At 46.5% G+C, this 17175-nt stretch overlaps 1 protein-coding gene across 3 annotated transcripts in view; it reads right to left on the bottom strand.

Moving 5' to 3' along the window:
- Positions 1 to 16089, bottom strand: part of LOC147614159 (uncharacterized) — a 79433-nt gene extending 63344 nt beyond the window's left edge. For 2 of the 3 annotated variants that reach the window (XM_086780697.1, XM_086780700.1), the window contains exons 1-3: positions 15894 to 16089; positions 15737 to 15801; positions 15146 to 15279 (exon numbers count right to left, since the gene is read on the bottom strand). In XM_086780697.1, coding sequence (XP_086636823.1) covers positions 15146 to 15279; positions 15737 to 15801; positions 15894 to 16078 — 384 coding nt within the window. In that variant the 5' untranslated portion in view covers positions 16079 to 16089. Of the gene's footprint in view, positions 1 to 15145; positions 15280 to 15399; positions 15638 to 15736; positions 15802 to 15893 lie in introns of all 3 variants that reach the window. The other variant, XM_086780698.1, reaches the window with a different exon arrangement.
- Positions 16090 to 17175: the final 1086 nt, after the last annotated feature.

Below are 17175 nucleotides of genomic sequence, written 5' to 3'. Positions count from 1 at the left end.
GAACAGAGACATCTTGCCATTCGAGTCCTCTCACAAGATTGCAGCTCTGGAACTTGTGAGAGGAATTGGAGCACATGGGCGCTCTACCATACGAAGCGGAGGAACAAGTTGACTACAGCCCAACTGGAGCGTCTTGTTTTCTGCAATTGTAACTTGAAGCTTCTTGAGCGGGCAGCTATGGGTCCTGAGCCAATGCAAGTGAATGTCGACAAGATTGACATTGAGAAGGTGCGGGATATTCCCACAATTCTACAAGAGGACCGAGATCTTTACACTTTGCTTTACGAGGAGGCCACAACACCAGTTCACGACACACGTGGTGGTCGTCGTAGGAGAGGGAGGCCGGCTGCAGCTAGTACTAGTGCTGCTAGAGAGGAGGCTACTGGAGAGGACTCATCTACTTGCAGTGAGGACACACGCGAGAGCCATGAGGACTCTCAGGAGGATTCAGACTCCTCGGGTGCTTCAGATGAGGCTCAGCAGTGATCACTGATTCACTGATGTTCCATGTTTTTTGTTTAGTTTTTCTTATCCTTAGGGATTATGGACAGCCGGCATGTCGGTTATTTTGTAGTTTTTGAACCTCTGACTCCCAAGTTTGATGATCATTGCTGATATGTATGATGTATTATGATCACAATTTGCAGCTTGCTATGTATGCTTCGGCCTTCAGCCTTTAGTTTTTTATGGTTCACATGAATTTGCCGCGACATCATACATGTCCATTATCTACATTCTGTTAAGTGTTATGATTCTAATGTCCACTTGAGTCTTTGATGTGTCTTGTTTGAGGTCTCTATGCATGTTTTTTGCATCTCTTGACATAAGTTTATTTAATAGGATGTCTCTATGCATGTTTTTTACATGTCTAAAATAAATTCAAAAGAAACTCCGTTTCTTGCCGTTTTCGACCTCGCGGAAACTCGGAAACTCCTTTTCCAACCCGGTCCGAACCGACCGTTTCTGCCGGTCCAGGTTACTATGCTTGGAGGCTTGCTCCGCTTGCCTTTTTGGACAATCCTTCTTACCATGCCCAATGGTATGACAAAAAAAACATTGGTTTTCTAACTGATACTGTCTTTGCTCCTTTGGAGGAAGATAGCCTCCAGTGATGCCTGCGTTAGCCTTTTCCTCGGGGGTTTTCTTAGGCTTGGGTTCCTTACCCCCTAAACTAGAGCTAGGACTGTTGTCTATCTTAGTGTCTTTAGAAGACGAATCACCCTTCCCCGGTTGGGGTTTGGTACTGGACTGTGATGACTGCTTGGGCTTGCCTCCGTTCATCTTCATTTCTTCATTCTGAGCGAGAGTCAAAGCCCGGTCATATGTGATGGGTTCAAAGTTATGAACTGTGAACCGGATGTTAGGATCCAATCCACGAATGAATTGCTCCATCTTGGCCTGCGCAGATAGCCCTAACTGCTATGCTAAAGTAATAACCTTGCTTGAAAACTGAAGCACTAGGGATCCATTCTGTCTGAGTCCATAGAACTCATCTGCCAGACCGGTCATGTACTAGGGCGGGAGGAATCTGGTCCTCAGGTCATGGACAAATGTATCCCAACTAAAAGCTGTGACATATGTGGTCTGGTCTGTATAAAGATTAGACCAATGCTGCCACCAAGTGACTAATGGAAAATGAGCAGTAAATTTATGAATGAACTGATTAACTGCTAAATGATCACACTTACCATCATACTTACTGGAATTTGGTTGACTGCAAATGACGGTAGTTGATGCTGCGGACTGCTGGCTGGTGGCACCTGAGGTGGGGGAAGCTGAAGAGAGGTGCTGGTATCTAAGATGAATGGCCTCCTTTTCCCTTTGGTGCTCTGAGTACCATACGTTCTCAATCGAGCTCTCGTTGGTGCTCCCGAGTGGCGAGTTCAGCTTGACGCCGGTCTTCGTCGATCTTGCGTTGGGCTTCCTTATAGTCCCGTCTATTTGCTTTTTCTTGTTGTTTTCTTGCTTCTGCTTCTGCTTTTGTTTTTTCTTCTCTTCGTCTAGCCTCATCTTCTCTTCTTTGTTGTTCCATCGAAAGGAAGAGGGAGATGTAGTCGGGGACTGCGGGAGGCGGAGGAGGACGTGCTGCTGGTGCCTTCAAGAGTTGGAGACCCTCCATGAGCAGTTGGTTCTGTGCTCTAAGAAGAGCTATGGTGTCTGTTGTAGTCGGAAGAGCAAGGTCTCCTTCGGGGGAGACGTCTTCCGACTGATGGATACTCTCCTCTGTCACCTGTTTCAGTCTTTGCTTCATAATCCGAAGATAAACCCAATCTCCTTCCGAAAACTTCATATCCCTTCGGTCTTTATTGGCCTGTCGAGTGTAGGCCTCTTGCGCTTTAGCCAATCTGTCTTTTACTGACTCTAAGATCTCCTGGTAAGACTCCGTCACTCTGTTCGCCTCCGGTACTGAAGACGAAGTCCTGGTTAACAACGACTGGAAAGGTCTTCCAAACGCTGCCTCATATGGAGTCCTGCCAATAGCTGAAGAAAAAGAGTCATTCAAAATAGCTTGAACTAAAGGCAAAAACGATTCCCACTTACCTTGCTGATCGTGGACATAACACTTCAGCACATCAAAGGCCAACTGGTTGTATATCTCTGTCTGGCCATCTGTCTGTGGGTGGAATGCACTGTAAAAATTCAACTTAGTACCAAAATTATCAAACAATGCCCTCCGAAAATAACTGGTAAACTTGGCATCTCGGTCCGACACTATGGTTCTAGGAATCCCGCCAATCGAGTACCAATGCCGAATGAATAACTGGGCAACATCCTCGCGGTCACATTGGCCCTGCAAGGAATAAGCATAACAAATTTGCTAAACCTATCAACAATAGTTAAGCACTGCGTATTACGCTTACTCGGACTGGGAGGCAGGTTTGTGACAAAGTCCATCGAAATGTCCTGGAAAGGACCCTCAGGAATTAGCAAGGGCTGTAACAACCAACGGTCGAAAGGCCGTAACAACAACGACAAGGACAAAGGGAAGTCTTCATCGAAGAAGTCTTCTAAGAAGAAGCCCGATCCAGACCGAGAGAAGCTAAAGGCCGAGAGAACCTGTAATGATTGTGGCGAGAAAGGCCACTATTGGAGGAAGTGTCCCAAGCGAACTGGGAAGAGTGCTGATTCTTCAGCTTCAGCTGCAAAGACTCCAGCCTTTGTGCACTTGGAGATGTTGGACACCGATGCTTCATCTTCTTCGAGCGAGGAAGCAGTTGGCTTCACTGCCAAGGATACTCGGGAATGGATTCTTGATAGTGGTGCTTCCAAGCACATGACTCCTTCCTGTGACTTCTTTCAAGATCTGAAACGACAGTCAGGTCACATTTTCATTGGTGACAATTCCACCATACCGATTCACAGTGAGGGCCGAATGGAGATCATTCCCGATGGCAGAGGGGGGAAGCATTCCTCTCGTGTTCTTTACGTCCGTGCACTTGGTTTTCATCTGTTGTCAGTGCATGAGATGTGCAAGACTAGCTTTCGGGTGGAGTTTGAGGAGCATTCTGTTACTCTACAGACCGCGAGACTAGCCAGGTTGTTTGGAAAGGCGGAGTGGAGAATGGTATATACAAGCTCTCTGCACTCTCCTCTTTGACAGGTTCTCAAATTGGTGATTTGTGGCACTTTCGGTTTAGCCACTTAAATGTGGATGCGCCGACGAGCTTTCCGAGACTAGATGGTGGTTGGCTTGCCAGATGTTGGTAGCAAGCAAGCATTCGTGGTAAGCAATACAAGGAATCTTTTCCGAAGCAGACTTCCAGGCGGGCTTCGAAACCTTTGGAGTTGGTACACATTGACTTGTGTGGACCTCTGCAGACGCCATCCTTGGGAGGTTCTTTGTACTTCATGCTACTTGTAGATGATTGTAGCAGATTCTCTTGGGTTTATTTTCTTTCACAGAAGGACCAAGCTTTTGCTCGGTTCAAGGAGTGGCATGTGATGGTGGAGAAAGTCTGGCTTGCAGATAAAGACTCTTAGGACTGACAAAGGAGAAGAGTTTTCTTCCAATGCATTCGTGCAGTTTTGTGCGGAACATGGCAGCAAGCGGGAGTTGGCCAATACAGGTTCACCGTCAGAGAATGGAGTAGTTGAGCGTAAGAACAGGACTGTGGTGGAGATGGCGAGAACGATGCTGGAGCATCGTGATCTTCCTCGTCCACTTTGGGGAGAGGTTGTGGCTACGGCAGTCCATATCCTCAACCGTTCTCCGACAACTTTAGTACCGAACATGACTCCCTTTGAGGCGTATTTTGGCAAGAAACCAGATGTCTCCCATTTCCATGTGTTTGGGAGTGATGCAAATGTTCACATTCCAAAGAAGCAAAGGGGGAAGCTTTACTCAAAGTCCCAAAAGCTTGTCTTTGTGGTATATAACTCCCTTTCCAAGGAATACAAGTTGTATGATCTAGAGAGACACGAGGTCGTCATCAGCAGGGATGTGATTTTTGATGAGCATGTTTCAATTTCCACTATTGTGATGAGCCGCCACTTCTTGGAGACCCATAGGATTTTGATGATGATTCCCAGTCGATTGTTCCAGTTGGACAGCCTAAGTCAATTGCGGAGGTTGAGCCCGCAGCTGGAAATGAGCCCCCGCAGCAGCAAGAGGCTCCGCATTCTGTTTGAGTACCCAGGTGGTTGGTAGACACCCTTCGGAAGTCAAGTGTTACAGAGCTTCCCTCCGAATGGACCACAGAGAACGGACCTCGAAGATCGCAGAGAGTTCGTGACAAAAGTCATTCAACGGAGCTTTTACAAGTAAACTATGCTTTGATGTCTCGTATCATGCGAGACAAAGAGCCCACTTCCGTCAAGGAAGCCCTTGCACAGGATACTTGGAGGAAAGCCATGTAGGTGGTGTTAGAAGTCATCTCCTATCTATATTTATACACCAGGGCCTTTGTTGTGGGTGTGCCCGCCCTTATGAGGTGTTTTCTCATTTTTCCCCACTCTCCGTATTCTTCCCCCATTTTTTCCTTTTTTTGTGGCTTGGGAGGCAGCCCTGAGGTGGCAGGATGTCCTTGTCTGTAGCCGACTGCTGCTACATTAGTTTACTAATGCTGGCCGACTGTGTGGACACCTTGGTGCTGGCCGACCTTCTTGGTGCTGGCCGACTGTGTGGACATTTTTTGGTGCTGGCCGACTATTCACAGTACTGGCCGATTGGTTTATTACCAGTTGTGGTGTGGACATGATCCTGTCGGCTACCTACAGCAGGCCGACTGCTGTAGGGGGGCCATATACAATGGCCCCCAGCCCCCTTGTCACCATTGTATCATTTTCAGGATTCTTTTGTGTATATAGAGCAGAGTTACATGCCTCTACCTCTCTATCTCTTGTGCTGTTATTTTCTGCATTGCGTTTTGCTCGTGTTCCCAGATCTGGTCATGATCTCTGCTGCGTACTCTGACATGGTATCAGAGCCTAGGCTCTAGATAGTTCTTGGGATTTGTGTGAGCAAGAGGGGGACTGTTGTGTTGCTGATTGGTGGACTGTTCGGGAAGAGGAGAAGCAAGAGGACGGTGGGTGGACAGCCACTTGTAGGTGTTAATACTTCTTTGTTCCCAGCCACCCACCCTTTTCAGAGTACATCCCCGCAATGGCAGATCTGTTAGAGATGGCCGAGAGGCATGTGAAGATCCCGACACTCCCCACGTTCCCGGTGGACCGTCAGCTGGACGGGAACAACTACGGCATATGGAAGGTTATGATGGAATCTGTTCTGGAGTCTTACGACCTCGCTGATTTCGTCATTGTTGGGGTTCCACGGCCGAAAGTAGAGGAAGGGGAGTTACCGTCGATCCAAAGGGACCGGGAGGCACAGGCACAGATGTGGGATCGTGTCAACGCCAGGGTCCGTTCGTTTATTGTCCTCAACTGCACACCGCAAGTAATCAATCATGTAAAGCATATGACGCTGGCTAGAGGTATATGGCAGCATTTGGCCTCTCTTTACAACAAGGTATCGCCCATGAAGAGGATTTCCTTGGAAGTACAGATGCGGGTTATGAGCCCTGCAAAGTCGTCGACGATGCGGGAGCATATTAACAAGCTGCAGGCTCTTCAGCAGGAAGTTCTTTAGGCTGGGAAGGAGATAACGTCAGAGGACATGGCCATAACGTTGCTGTCACACTTACCCTCTCAGTACTCAGCATTTTACTGGTCTTTGATTACCAGTGGTAGGCTCAGCACCATCACGTGGGAGGAGCTTGTGCCCATGGTCTTGGACCAAGAGGAACGATTCACGAACCCTCCTCAGGGTGGAGGTTCGGAGGCCTTAACTGGCCAACGGTCGAAAGGCCGTAACACGGGCAAAGGGAAGGCTTCATCGGAGAAGTCTTCTGAGAAAAAGTCCGTTACTGACCGCGAGAAACTAAAGGCAGAGAGGACTTGTAATGATTGTGGCGAGAAAGGCCACTAGTGTCCCAAGCGGAAGACCGAGAAGGGTGAAGATTCCTCGGTAGCAATCATGAAGACTCCGGCTTTTGTGCACCTGGAGGTGATGGACACCGATGTTTCATTTTCTTCAGGCAGGGAGGAGATTGGAGGATTCTCCACAACGGATACTCGAGAGTGGATTCTAGACAGTGGTGCTTCCAGGCACATGACTCCTTCCCGTTCAGATTTACAGGATCTGTGCAAGTATTCTGGTCACATTCTTACTAGGGATACATCCACTATCCCAATTCACAGTGAGGGCAGGATGGAGATAGTTCACGATGGCAGAGGGGGAAAGCATTCCTCCCAGGTGTTGTATGTTCCATCACTTGGTTTTCATCTGTTGTCAGTGCATCAGGTTTGAAAGACTGGCGTACGGGTGGAGTTTAATGAGCATTTTGTTGCTCTCCGGGACAAAGCAACAGGCCAGGTAGTTTGGGAAGGCGGAGTGGAGAATGGAGTTTACAAGCTTTCAGCACTCTCTCTCCCAAGTCCTCAGGTTTGTGATGAGTGGCAGTCTGGTAATGGCCACTTAAGTGTGGATACATTGCAGGTGCAGGCTTTCCGGGACCAGATGGTGGATAGCTTGCCAGTTGATGGCAGCAGTTGGCAGGAGCTTTCCAGTACTGATGTTGGTAGTTCTTGTGTTCGTCAATCAGAGGAAACTGAATAGGTAACTTATGCTCTAATGTCTCGCAGTATTCGGGACAAAGAAACTCCTGTAGATGAGGATGTTCTTTCCACGGGGACCTTTCGGAAAGCCAGGCAGGTGGCAGTTGATTACTTGCAGAAGGAGGTGGTTTCTCCAGGCTTTGTGGTTCCGCATTCAGAGGGGGTGGTTGACAGGTTTCAGAAGGCCTTGCGTGGTCTTCAGCAGGTTTCCAGGACTTGGTTTTGCACCGTAGCAGGTGTTGATCCTTGTGAGCAGTGTGATGCCTCTTTGACTCAGAAGCAGAATGGTTCATTGATCTGGTTGATGGACACCAGATCGGACGGGAGCTTCTTAATGAGGCAATTCAGCTCATGGTTGCGGATGACTCTTTGGGAGGCACGATTGCGTTTCCTGTGGTTTCTGCGACATGCGAAGGATCATGGACTCTTGTACACAAGAGAGGGATTGATTAATGGAGTCCGACTCCACGGTTGGAGTGACTCAGTTTGGGGAGGAGATCCGAACACGAGGAGATCTACTTCAGGCCCAGGAGTAGTTTTATGGAGCAGTAAGAGGCAGTCATCTTTTGCCTTGTCGACGACAGAGGCAGAGTGAGGTGGTGAGGATGCAGAGGTTGCATTGCAGGATTGGGCTTCCACTGGAGGAACCCATGGTCATCCAAAGGCACTTTGTTCGTGAACAGATCGTTGCTGATGACATCTTGCTAGAGTTCTGTTCGACGGGACAGTACGGTGGACCTCTTCACGAAGTCGCTATCTCAGGATTTGCTCGGGCGGCACCCCAGCTCCCTGTGGTTGGTTTCACAGCCAGTAGAGGGGGTGTTAGAAGTCATCTCCTGTCTATATCTATAGAGCAGGGCCTTTGTTGTGGGTGTGCCCGCCCTTATGAGGTGTTTTCTCATTTTTTCCCACTCTCCGTATTTTTCCCCCATTTTTTCCTTTTTTTGTGGCTTGGGAGGCAGCCCTGAGGTGGCAGGATGTCCTTGTCTGTAGCCGACTGCTGCTGCATTAGTTTACTGATGCTGGCCGACTGTGTGGACACCTTCTTGGTGCTAGCCGACTGTGTGGACATTTTTTGGTGCTAGCCGACTATTCACAGTACTGGCCAATTGGTTTATTACCAGTCGTGGTGTGGACATGATCCTGTCGGCTGCCCTACAGCAGGCCGACTGCTGTAGGGGGGCCATATAAAATGGCCCCCAGCCCCCTTGTCACCATTGTATCATTTTCAGGATTCTTTTGTGTATATAGAGCAGAGTTACACGCCTCTACCTCTCTATCTCTTGTGTTGTTATTTTCTGCATTGCGTTTTGCTCGTGTTCCCAGATCTGGTCATCATCTCCGCTGCGTTTTCTGACAGGTGGAACTGGATGCCATAGAGAAGAATAATACTTGGGAGTTGGTTCCGAGGCTGTCAAAACCGTCATCATTGGTGTCAAGTGGGTCTTTAAGACCAAGTATACGTCAGATGGGTTGGCGGACAAACACAAAGCCAGACTTGTGGCTAAGGGTTATGCTCAGCGGCCTAGCATCGACCACGAGGATACCTTTGCACCGACAGCAAGGATGACCACGATTCGGACCGTTCTTGCCCTTGCTTCTTCTCAGCGGTGGCCCGTATTTCAGATGGATGTTAAATATGCGTTCCTTAATGGTGACCTGCAGGAGGAGATGTATGTTGAGCAACCTCCAGGCTTTGAGGCTCCAAGATCAAAGGGGATGGTTTACAGGTTGCGGAAGGCCTTGTATGGTCTTAAGCAGGCTCCCAGGGCTTGGAATCAGAAGATTGATTCCTTCTTTCTACGGATTGGATTTCAAAGATCGGTTGCAGATCCTAACCTAAATCTCTTTCAGTAACACCGCATGGTCACGTTGATCATCCTTTATGTGGATGACCTCATTCTCACAGGCGGTCATATGGAGCACATTGCAATGAAGAAGACTGCCTTGTCAAAGGAGTTTGAGATGACCGATTTAGGCTTACTCCACTTCTTCTTGGGATTGGAGATCTGGCAAACCCAGAGGGGGTTCTTTGTCTCTCAGCAGCGTAAGTCCATGAGTTGCTTGAGGCCTTTGGGATGGAGAACTGCAAGCCTATCACGTCACCAATGGACCCGAACACAAAACTGACAGTAAATGATCCTTGTGAGCCAGTTGATGCCTCTCTGTACCGGAAGCTAGTTGGTTCATTGATCTAGTTGCGAAACACCAGATTGGACTTGAGCTTTCCTGTGGGGCTATTGAGCTCATTTATGCAGACGCCGTTGCAGTCTCATTGGGAAGCAGGATTGCGGATCTTACGGTATCTACAGGATACGAAGGATCTTGGACTCTTCTACACCACAAGAGGTGAAACGAAGGAACGAGTTCGACTCCAAGGTTGAAGTGACTCAAATTGGGGAGGAAATCCAGACACGAGGAGATCTACATCAAGCTACAGTTTTACCCTCAGCTCAGGAGCTATTTCATGGAGCAGCAAGAGGCAACCAACTATTGCCTAGTCGTCAACAGAGGTAGAGTACCGAGCTGCTTGTGGTGCTGCTTGCGAGGTTGTGGGGCTGCGGAGGTTGCTTGGCGAGATTGGGTTTCCATAGAAGGAAGATCTTGGCTGGTGACATCTTACTTCTTTATAATTCAACGGAGGACAATGCAACGGACCTCTTCACAAAGTCTCTACCTCAGGCTATGCTCCGACGGCACTCCAGCTCACTGTTGTTGGTTCCACGTCCAGGAGCTGAGAGGGGGTGTTAGCAGTCATCTCCTGTCTATACACTATGTCAGGGCCTCTGTTATGGGTGTGCCCGCCCGTATTTGGTGTCTTCCCATTTTTCCTCACTCTCTGTATTTTTTTCTATTTTTCTGGAGCTTTGTGGGCTGTCGACTGCCCCCAGATGCCTGGCCGACTGTGTCTGTGCTACCCAATTGATCTAGCGATGCCCGACTGTTTTTTGGTACTGGCCGACTGCCCTTCTGCTGGCCGATTATGCATTTGCTGAACGTGGGCTGTTGTCGGCTCTGGCCGACCAGTAGTCAAGGGCCATATAAAATGGCCCCTTTCCCTCACACTCCATTGTATTATTTCGAGATTTATTGGTGTATATAGCAAAGTTACACAAGCTTCTCTCTCTCTTTCATCCGTGTATTGCTCTCTACAGCAGTTGTCTTCATTTCCACTGTGCATTCTAACAGAATGAACTGATTAACTGCTAAATGATCACACTTACCATCATACTTACTAAAATTTGGTTGACTTCGAATGACGGTAGTCGATGTCACAGGCTGTTGGCTGGTGGCACTTAAGGCTAGGGAAACTGAAGAGAGGTGCTGATATCTAAGATGCATGGCCTTCTTTTCCCTTTGGTGCATGTGGCGGGGGGTTCACATGCATTGTTGGAGAGCATTGTGGTGGAGTGCGAGGAATTTGTGGAGTAATCCCACATGGGAATTGGGGGGCTTAGATGGAGCTCTATAAATAGCATAGTGGGCATGGCTCATAGGTATCTTCCCCACCCAAGTTTTGTGTGGACGTGAGGGGGTAGCTAGCGATGGGGATTGTTGCCTTCCTGTGATCATTGTTGTTTGGTAGTGACACATGGGATTTGATCAGAAATTTGGGGATAGATTCCTCAAGGCGTTGGGCTTCCTCATAGTCCCGTCTATCTGCTTTTTCTTATTGCTTTCTTGCTTCAACTTGTGATTTTTCTTCTCTCTATCGAACCTCGTCTTCTCTTCTTTGTTGTTCCATCTGAAAGAAGAGGAAGATGTAGTCGGGGGTTGCTAGAGGAGGAGGAGAAGGTCGTGCTGTTGTTGCCTCCAAGAGTTGGAGACGCTCCATGAGAAGCACGTTCTGAGCTCTGAGTAGAGCTATGGTGTCTGCGGTAGTCGGAAGAGTAATGTCTCCTTGGGGGGAGACTTCTTCCGGCTGATGCGTACTCTCCTCTGTAGACATGATGTTGAAGTCGGTGGTCGTTCCGGAACACAATCTGACCATCTAAGGATGCCCTCACACTTGGATGCGGTGTGTGGACAAGCTGAATCTGATACCAATGTAACATGCAGCGGAAGTATTCATAATTAAGGATCCTGTCTCACAAATTCTCACACCGCCTTCTGTATCCTCAGTTTCGCGAGTTTAGCAATCCACTTTTATGACTTCAAACTTTAAGAGATTGAAAGAGAGAGACAGAAACTGTACACCGTATGGGGTCCCGAATTACCCACTGAAGGGCCCCCTATCCCGTTACCGGAATAGTATTTGCTTTATTACTTTGAAGAGACTAACTGTGAACTGACGATAAGCCAAACGCAAGATCTCTGAGGACCAAGAGTCGAGCTAAACTATACATGGCTGTAGAAGCACCAATGATGACCAATCTCGAGCCTATGCACTCTTCCCAATAGAATGAGGAAAGGCTGCAAATCTGAGGCTGAGGTAGGGACTGTTCTAGGCTATGTATAAATGCTAAAAATGACTATGAATGCTGAGTTTTACCTTCACCAAAGTGGCTGAAGCAAAATGATGAGTTGTATGCGGGCTGAATGTTGTTAGATGCAAAAAACGCAATGAAGATGATGCACAGATGCTGGCCGGCTGCTGTGTATGCTGAAAACGCACTGCTTATGGAGCTCTAGGGCTGGCCGGCTGCAAGAGATGCTATGTTTTGCTGAATGAAGGCTGAAACTGTCAAGCGATGATGCTCCACGGCTGAGGACCGCAACGCTTGAGCTTTCTATGGCTGAATGTCCAATCGTGTCACGTGCACACCACTCAGGTGTACAGTGACATGGCATTATCATTAGCATCATCAGGAATCATCAGGCATTATTCTGGCATTTATGCAATTTTATAGGCATTTTTCAGATATTTATGGGGCTGCCGACAGCAAGTTATGGACATTGCATCTGGCCGACAGCCCTTATGCTGGCCGACCAGCAGCATGTTTGCATATATATTTAGGCGCCTCTCCATTCAGCCAGGCAAGCTCATCATTCAAGCATTTAGCAGTGTGTTCTCCAACGCATCTCCTCCAGGAAGCATTGGGAGCAGCAGAACCAGCCAACGCATCAGCATATCAGTAACGCATCATCATCAGCATTCATCTTCAGCAAACGCAACATCATCCAGTTCAGTTCAGCCCATCAGTTCTGCGTTTCATCATCAGGTCAGCATTCAGCATCTGTTCCAAAGCCTCCCTTCAGCGTTTCCTTCCCAGGAGACAAGGGAAAGAGTGGACAGCAGTTCATCCCGCATATTCAGCATATAGGCAGCATATTCAGCAGTATAGATCCATTTGGATCTCATTGTAACTGCATTCTTCATATAATATAGCTGCATTGCATTGACACATATCTGTCTATCTCTTGAACATCATTAAGTGCAGTTTAGTTAGACTAAGGTTGTGATTACTCCGGTCTTAAGCTCTCACATGTCACGTTGGTATCAGAGCGTTACAGGGTAACCAGCCTTAGAGCATGTTCAGTTCATCAGTCATTCAGTCAGACATCATGTTAATCGCTTCCGCACAGTTAAACCCAGTTCTCAAAATCTTACAAGCCACCCTTAGGGATTTTCCCTTAGGTCTGCATCAATAACCCATCCATCTGCATTCTTGCACAGCATATAGGGTTGCACATGGCTTGCATAGCAGTCATCTTAGCAGTCAGCCTTGCATACGTGTTGCCCATGAACTCTCTGGGAAAGAATAACATCCATCATCAACGGAGGACATAAGTTTTGGGCTTCAACTGGCAGCAGGGGGTTTCTCTTCCACAGAAGAAGACGGAAGTTTGCTCCAACATCGCCTCAGGAGGTTCAGAGCTTCAGGAACGACGGAGATGGTAGGTGAAAGGTTTCCACAGGCAGGTCAAGGGTGACTCAGGTATTTGCCATTCAGTTCCCGCAGTACAGAGAGTCTTGGCTCAAAGGATTTCACTCCTGCAGACGACCTCAGTCCCAGCAGAAGACAGAAGGGGGCAGTGGTTCGGAGGAGAAGGATCACAGAGGAGTCGAAGGTTGCCAGGTTTATCACCCAGCAACAGTTTAGCAGCGGGGAATGTCACGTGCACACCAGTCAGGTGTACAGTGACATGGCATTATCATTAGCATCATTAGGAATCATCAGGCATTATTCTGGCATTTATGCAATTTTATAGGCATTTTTCGGATATTTAAGGGGCAGCCGACAGCAAGTTATGGACATTGCATCTGGCCGACAGCCCTTATGCTGGCCGACCAGCAGCATGTTTGCATATATATTCAGGCGCCTCTCCATTCAGCCAAGCAAGCTCATCATTCAAGCATTTAGCAGTGTGTTCTCCAACGCATCTCCTCCAGGAAGCATTGGGAGCAGCAGAACCAGCCAACGCATCAGCATATCAGTAACGCATCATCATCAGCATTCATCTTCAGCAAACGCAGCATCATCCAGTTCAGTTCAGCCCATCAGTTCTGCGTTTCATCATCAGGTCAGCATTCAGCATCTGTTCCAAAGCCTCCCTTCAGCGTTTCCTTCCCAGGAGACAAGGGAAAGAGTGGACAGCAGTTCATCCCGCATATTCAGCATATAGGCAGCATATTCAGCAGTATAGATCCATTTGGATCTCATTGTAACCGCATTCTTCATATAATATAGCTGCATTGCATTGACACATATCTGTCCATCTCTTGAACATCATTAAGTGCAGTTTAGTTAGACTAAGGTTGTGATTACTACGGTCTTAAGCTCTCACATGTCACAAATCGTTTATGCTCCTTGTGCTGAAGGCTCACACGCTTGAAGATAGATGAATGGAGTGATGCAATAGCAAGGCGATTTATATGCTCATGGGCTGGTCGGTTGGCTCCCTAGAGCAACACGACTGGATCTTATGGCTAATAAATGATATTGATGGTATTTAAATGCTATAATAATGCTGAAAAATATGGAAAAAAATTTAGATAAATACTAATAAATACTAGATGTTATTTGAAGGCTTCTGCAATGCTCTATATGCAATGGATGAATGATATGCAATATGCAGAGTGCTTTCTAATGCAAACCCTAAGGTTTCTACAGACTCTATATGCATAAATGCATCTCTTCAAGTGGATTAAGGGACTTGACCGACTGACTGACTAGCTATGGATGAGGAATGACCTACGTAGCTCGTGCCTGACTTATCCTGGACTGAGGATTACAATGGGGTCACGGCGTACGACAATTATCATCCTAAAGGGTAATAATAATGTACAAAGTTGCACTGATGATGATGAGCCATCTTGTCACCATGCACTACAGTGCAGAGTGCATGTGACACCGAGGTGCAGGTGCAGCAGAATAGGGTTAGGCTCTGATACCAATTGTTGGCAGCTCCGGTTTCCTGACACGGGCAAAGCTATTGAGGGTGAATGGACTTCATGGTGCACATGGAGAGAGAGGGAGTGAGAGTGAAGTGATAAAACTAAGAAAGTGATCACTTGATTAGATTGATGTATATGCTTCACCAAGTACAATGCTTTTATAGCCTAAGGCTCTTCTTGATGGCATCATTGCTTATGTCAAGCAGATATAAAATATCTAGATATTATTGAACCACTATAAGAGTGGGTTCACACACTACTAGCACACTATACGAGTGGGTTCACACACTACTAGCACACTTAGCCTTCTAAGAGGCTGTTCATGCAGATATAAAATATCTAGATATTATTGAACCACTATAAGAGTGGGTTCACACACTACTAGCACACTTAGCCTTCTAAGAGGCTGTTCATGCATAAAGACTCCGAAATACCCAATACGAACCGCCCAAGGCCATTGGGTTGCAAACTGTGCTAGCAAGATCAATGCGGGATGAATGTGGAACTTGTTGCAAGCGCATTCATTCACATTGATCTTACTAGAACAGTTTAGAATCTGCCCCCTCCATGTAAATACATCAGGTTAGCTTTAAAGATACATAGAAAAGACACAGCTAAATATATCGCCAAAACAAGAGGTAAAAAATAAGCAATAATGTGGTCTATATTCAAGCAAAGAAAAGGTCCACATACCAAACAAAGCTTGCGGATCTCATGAGCAAGATTTATTGTGCCATCAACTACATTAGAGGGGTCATGTTCCACTAATTGTTCTCCTTCTTGCAAAGGATAGAATGCCAATGGCGTGGTCAAGCTTACATTCAGACCTGCAAGCAAGAGATTAGTACGTCATAGAGAAGCTCCCGTTTGTAATAAGATGAAGTCTGCATTAAAGGCCCAAAAGTGTGACTTGAAGGCTGATTTGGATGCCCATAATGCACACAAACCACGTCGAACTTGCAGGTTGGCCTGGTCAGCTTGCATCTGACCAGTCCAGTTGCCATGAACAACTGACCATAGCCCTTTGGCTGTCATCTGCCAATTGCTGCCCACACCTGCATGCAGCACTCCCTTTTGCCATCCATCAGTGCTGAAATGAGCATCCCATGCGCATTCACCACTTTGACATCCTTCTATGGTGTGATTCCTAACTAGATGTGGGGCCGAGATTCTTACACATCTTGGCTGCTCAACATCGACAGTCCTCAAATGTAAGCTAGCCAAAACCTGGGCACGTGAACAGCCCCTTTCAAATTGAACTTTTCATACGTTTCGAAATTTTACCAAGAGACTTCTGCAGGTGCTCGAGCTTGTAAAGAGCCGCAACTGCGCCGCAGAGCTTGATGGCACTAATACAATATAAATCAAATGAGAAAAAAAAATGGAAGAAGTGGGAGATAACAACTACAGTCAGGGAATTTTCTTTTTTCTTTTTTAATACCTGGCAGGATAGAAGTATTCGTGGTCTACACGGTAGCCATGGCGAGCCAGGGTGTGGCAGCCTGAGGAATCTACATTAATGTGTGAGAGGAGAGCCTGGAATCGGAAGTACTCTGCATTCTCTGTGATGAGTGCGAACTTGGAAGGCGAACTCGCCAGAACTTCGTGTAGCAAATTTTCCTCCATCCTGCTTTGGTTTTTAGTTGATCAGTGACCCTTTATACATACCCTCAATATTTTACTTTTAACCTATAAAGTTTACTTCCTCCTCAATTTTTAAAAAATATGTAAAAATTTAGACTTTTTTTTTGCTCAAACATATGAAAATTCAAAGAGGGGGGAACATAAAACATATCGAATTTGTAAGTTTTGTGATTGATCGGCATAAATGTTTTCCTTGCCAATCGTGTGTTAGTGGTTAGAATGGAGTTCGAGAGTGCCCAGGTGGTGGGTTCAAATCTCCCCTGTGCAAGAGAGAGCACTTGTGTGTGTGGATGATAACATATGTATTTTCTACTTTCAAGCCAAGATCCATAAATAATTAAGTGAATAGCCAGATAAGTTAGATCCCCCACCCACAAGGATTTAGACTAGCAAGTCCAGCGATGTGTGTAACCAACCTAGAGCTATTTTACATAGAAACCTAGTTTTGTCCAAGCTTCACACAGGTGTGTAGCTATAATCTTTGCAAGGGAGCAAAGTGTGTGATGATTATACAAATGCAAAGATTATACTTTCATTGCAGAACATGTTCATTGCAAAGATTATACTATCTTTGCAGAACATGTTCATTCTTTTCATTGCCCCTTTAAAAATTGCTTTGGGAGCGTACATCATCGTTGTGGCGATACTTTTTTCTTTTACTATTGTCCTTGATTGTTGTGGCTTTACCTTTTTAACAAGAGTAGTGGATCGAGGGAACGACGCGTAAACACCTTAAGTGCACCAATGAATGGTCAATATAAACTCATACACTTTAACCAGATGTCATCATATGCATGGTGGTCCAAATACGATCAATTTGAAGGGCTTTACACATCAGCAATGTGAAGGGCTTTACACATCAACAATGTTGAAATTTGAAGGCTGAAATGTGCTTCAAATCCCATTTTAACCTTGAATAGAAACCCATCTTCAAAAATTGGGTTTCAAAAGAGGGCTATCTCAAGTACATTTTTGTTAGTAATGATGAGTTTCACTTTAATACCAAGGTACATTCTAGGCCTTCAATTTTGAAAACTTTAAAGTCCAAAGAAGGTTGTGATAGCCATAGTTAAATCTTG

The sequence above is a fragment of the Cibotium barometz genome, chromosome 42 (genome assembly GCF_041138505.1).
Source record: "Cibotium barometz isolate CiBa-2024 chromosome 42, ASM4113850v1, whole genome shotgun sequence".
Classification (NCBI taxonomy): Eukaryota; Viridiplantae; Streptophyta; class Polypodiopsida; order Cyatheales; family Cibotiaceae; genus Cibotium; species Cibotium barometz.
This window is presented reverse-complemented; position numbering and strand designations above follow the sequence as displayed.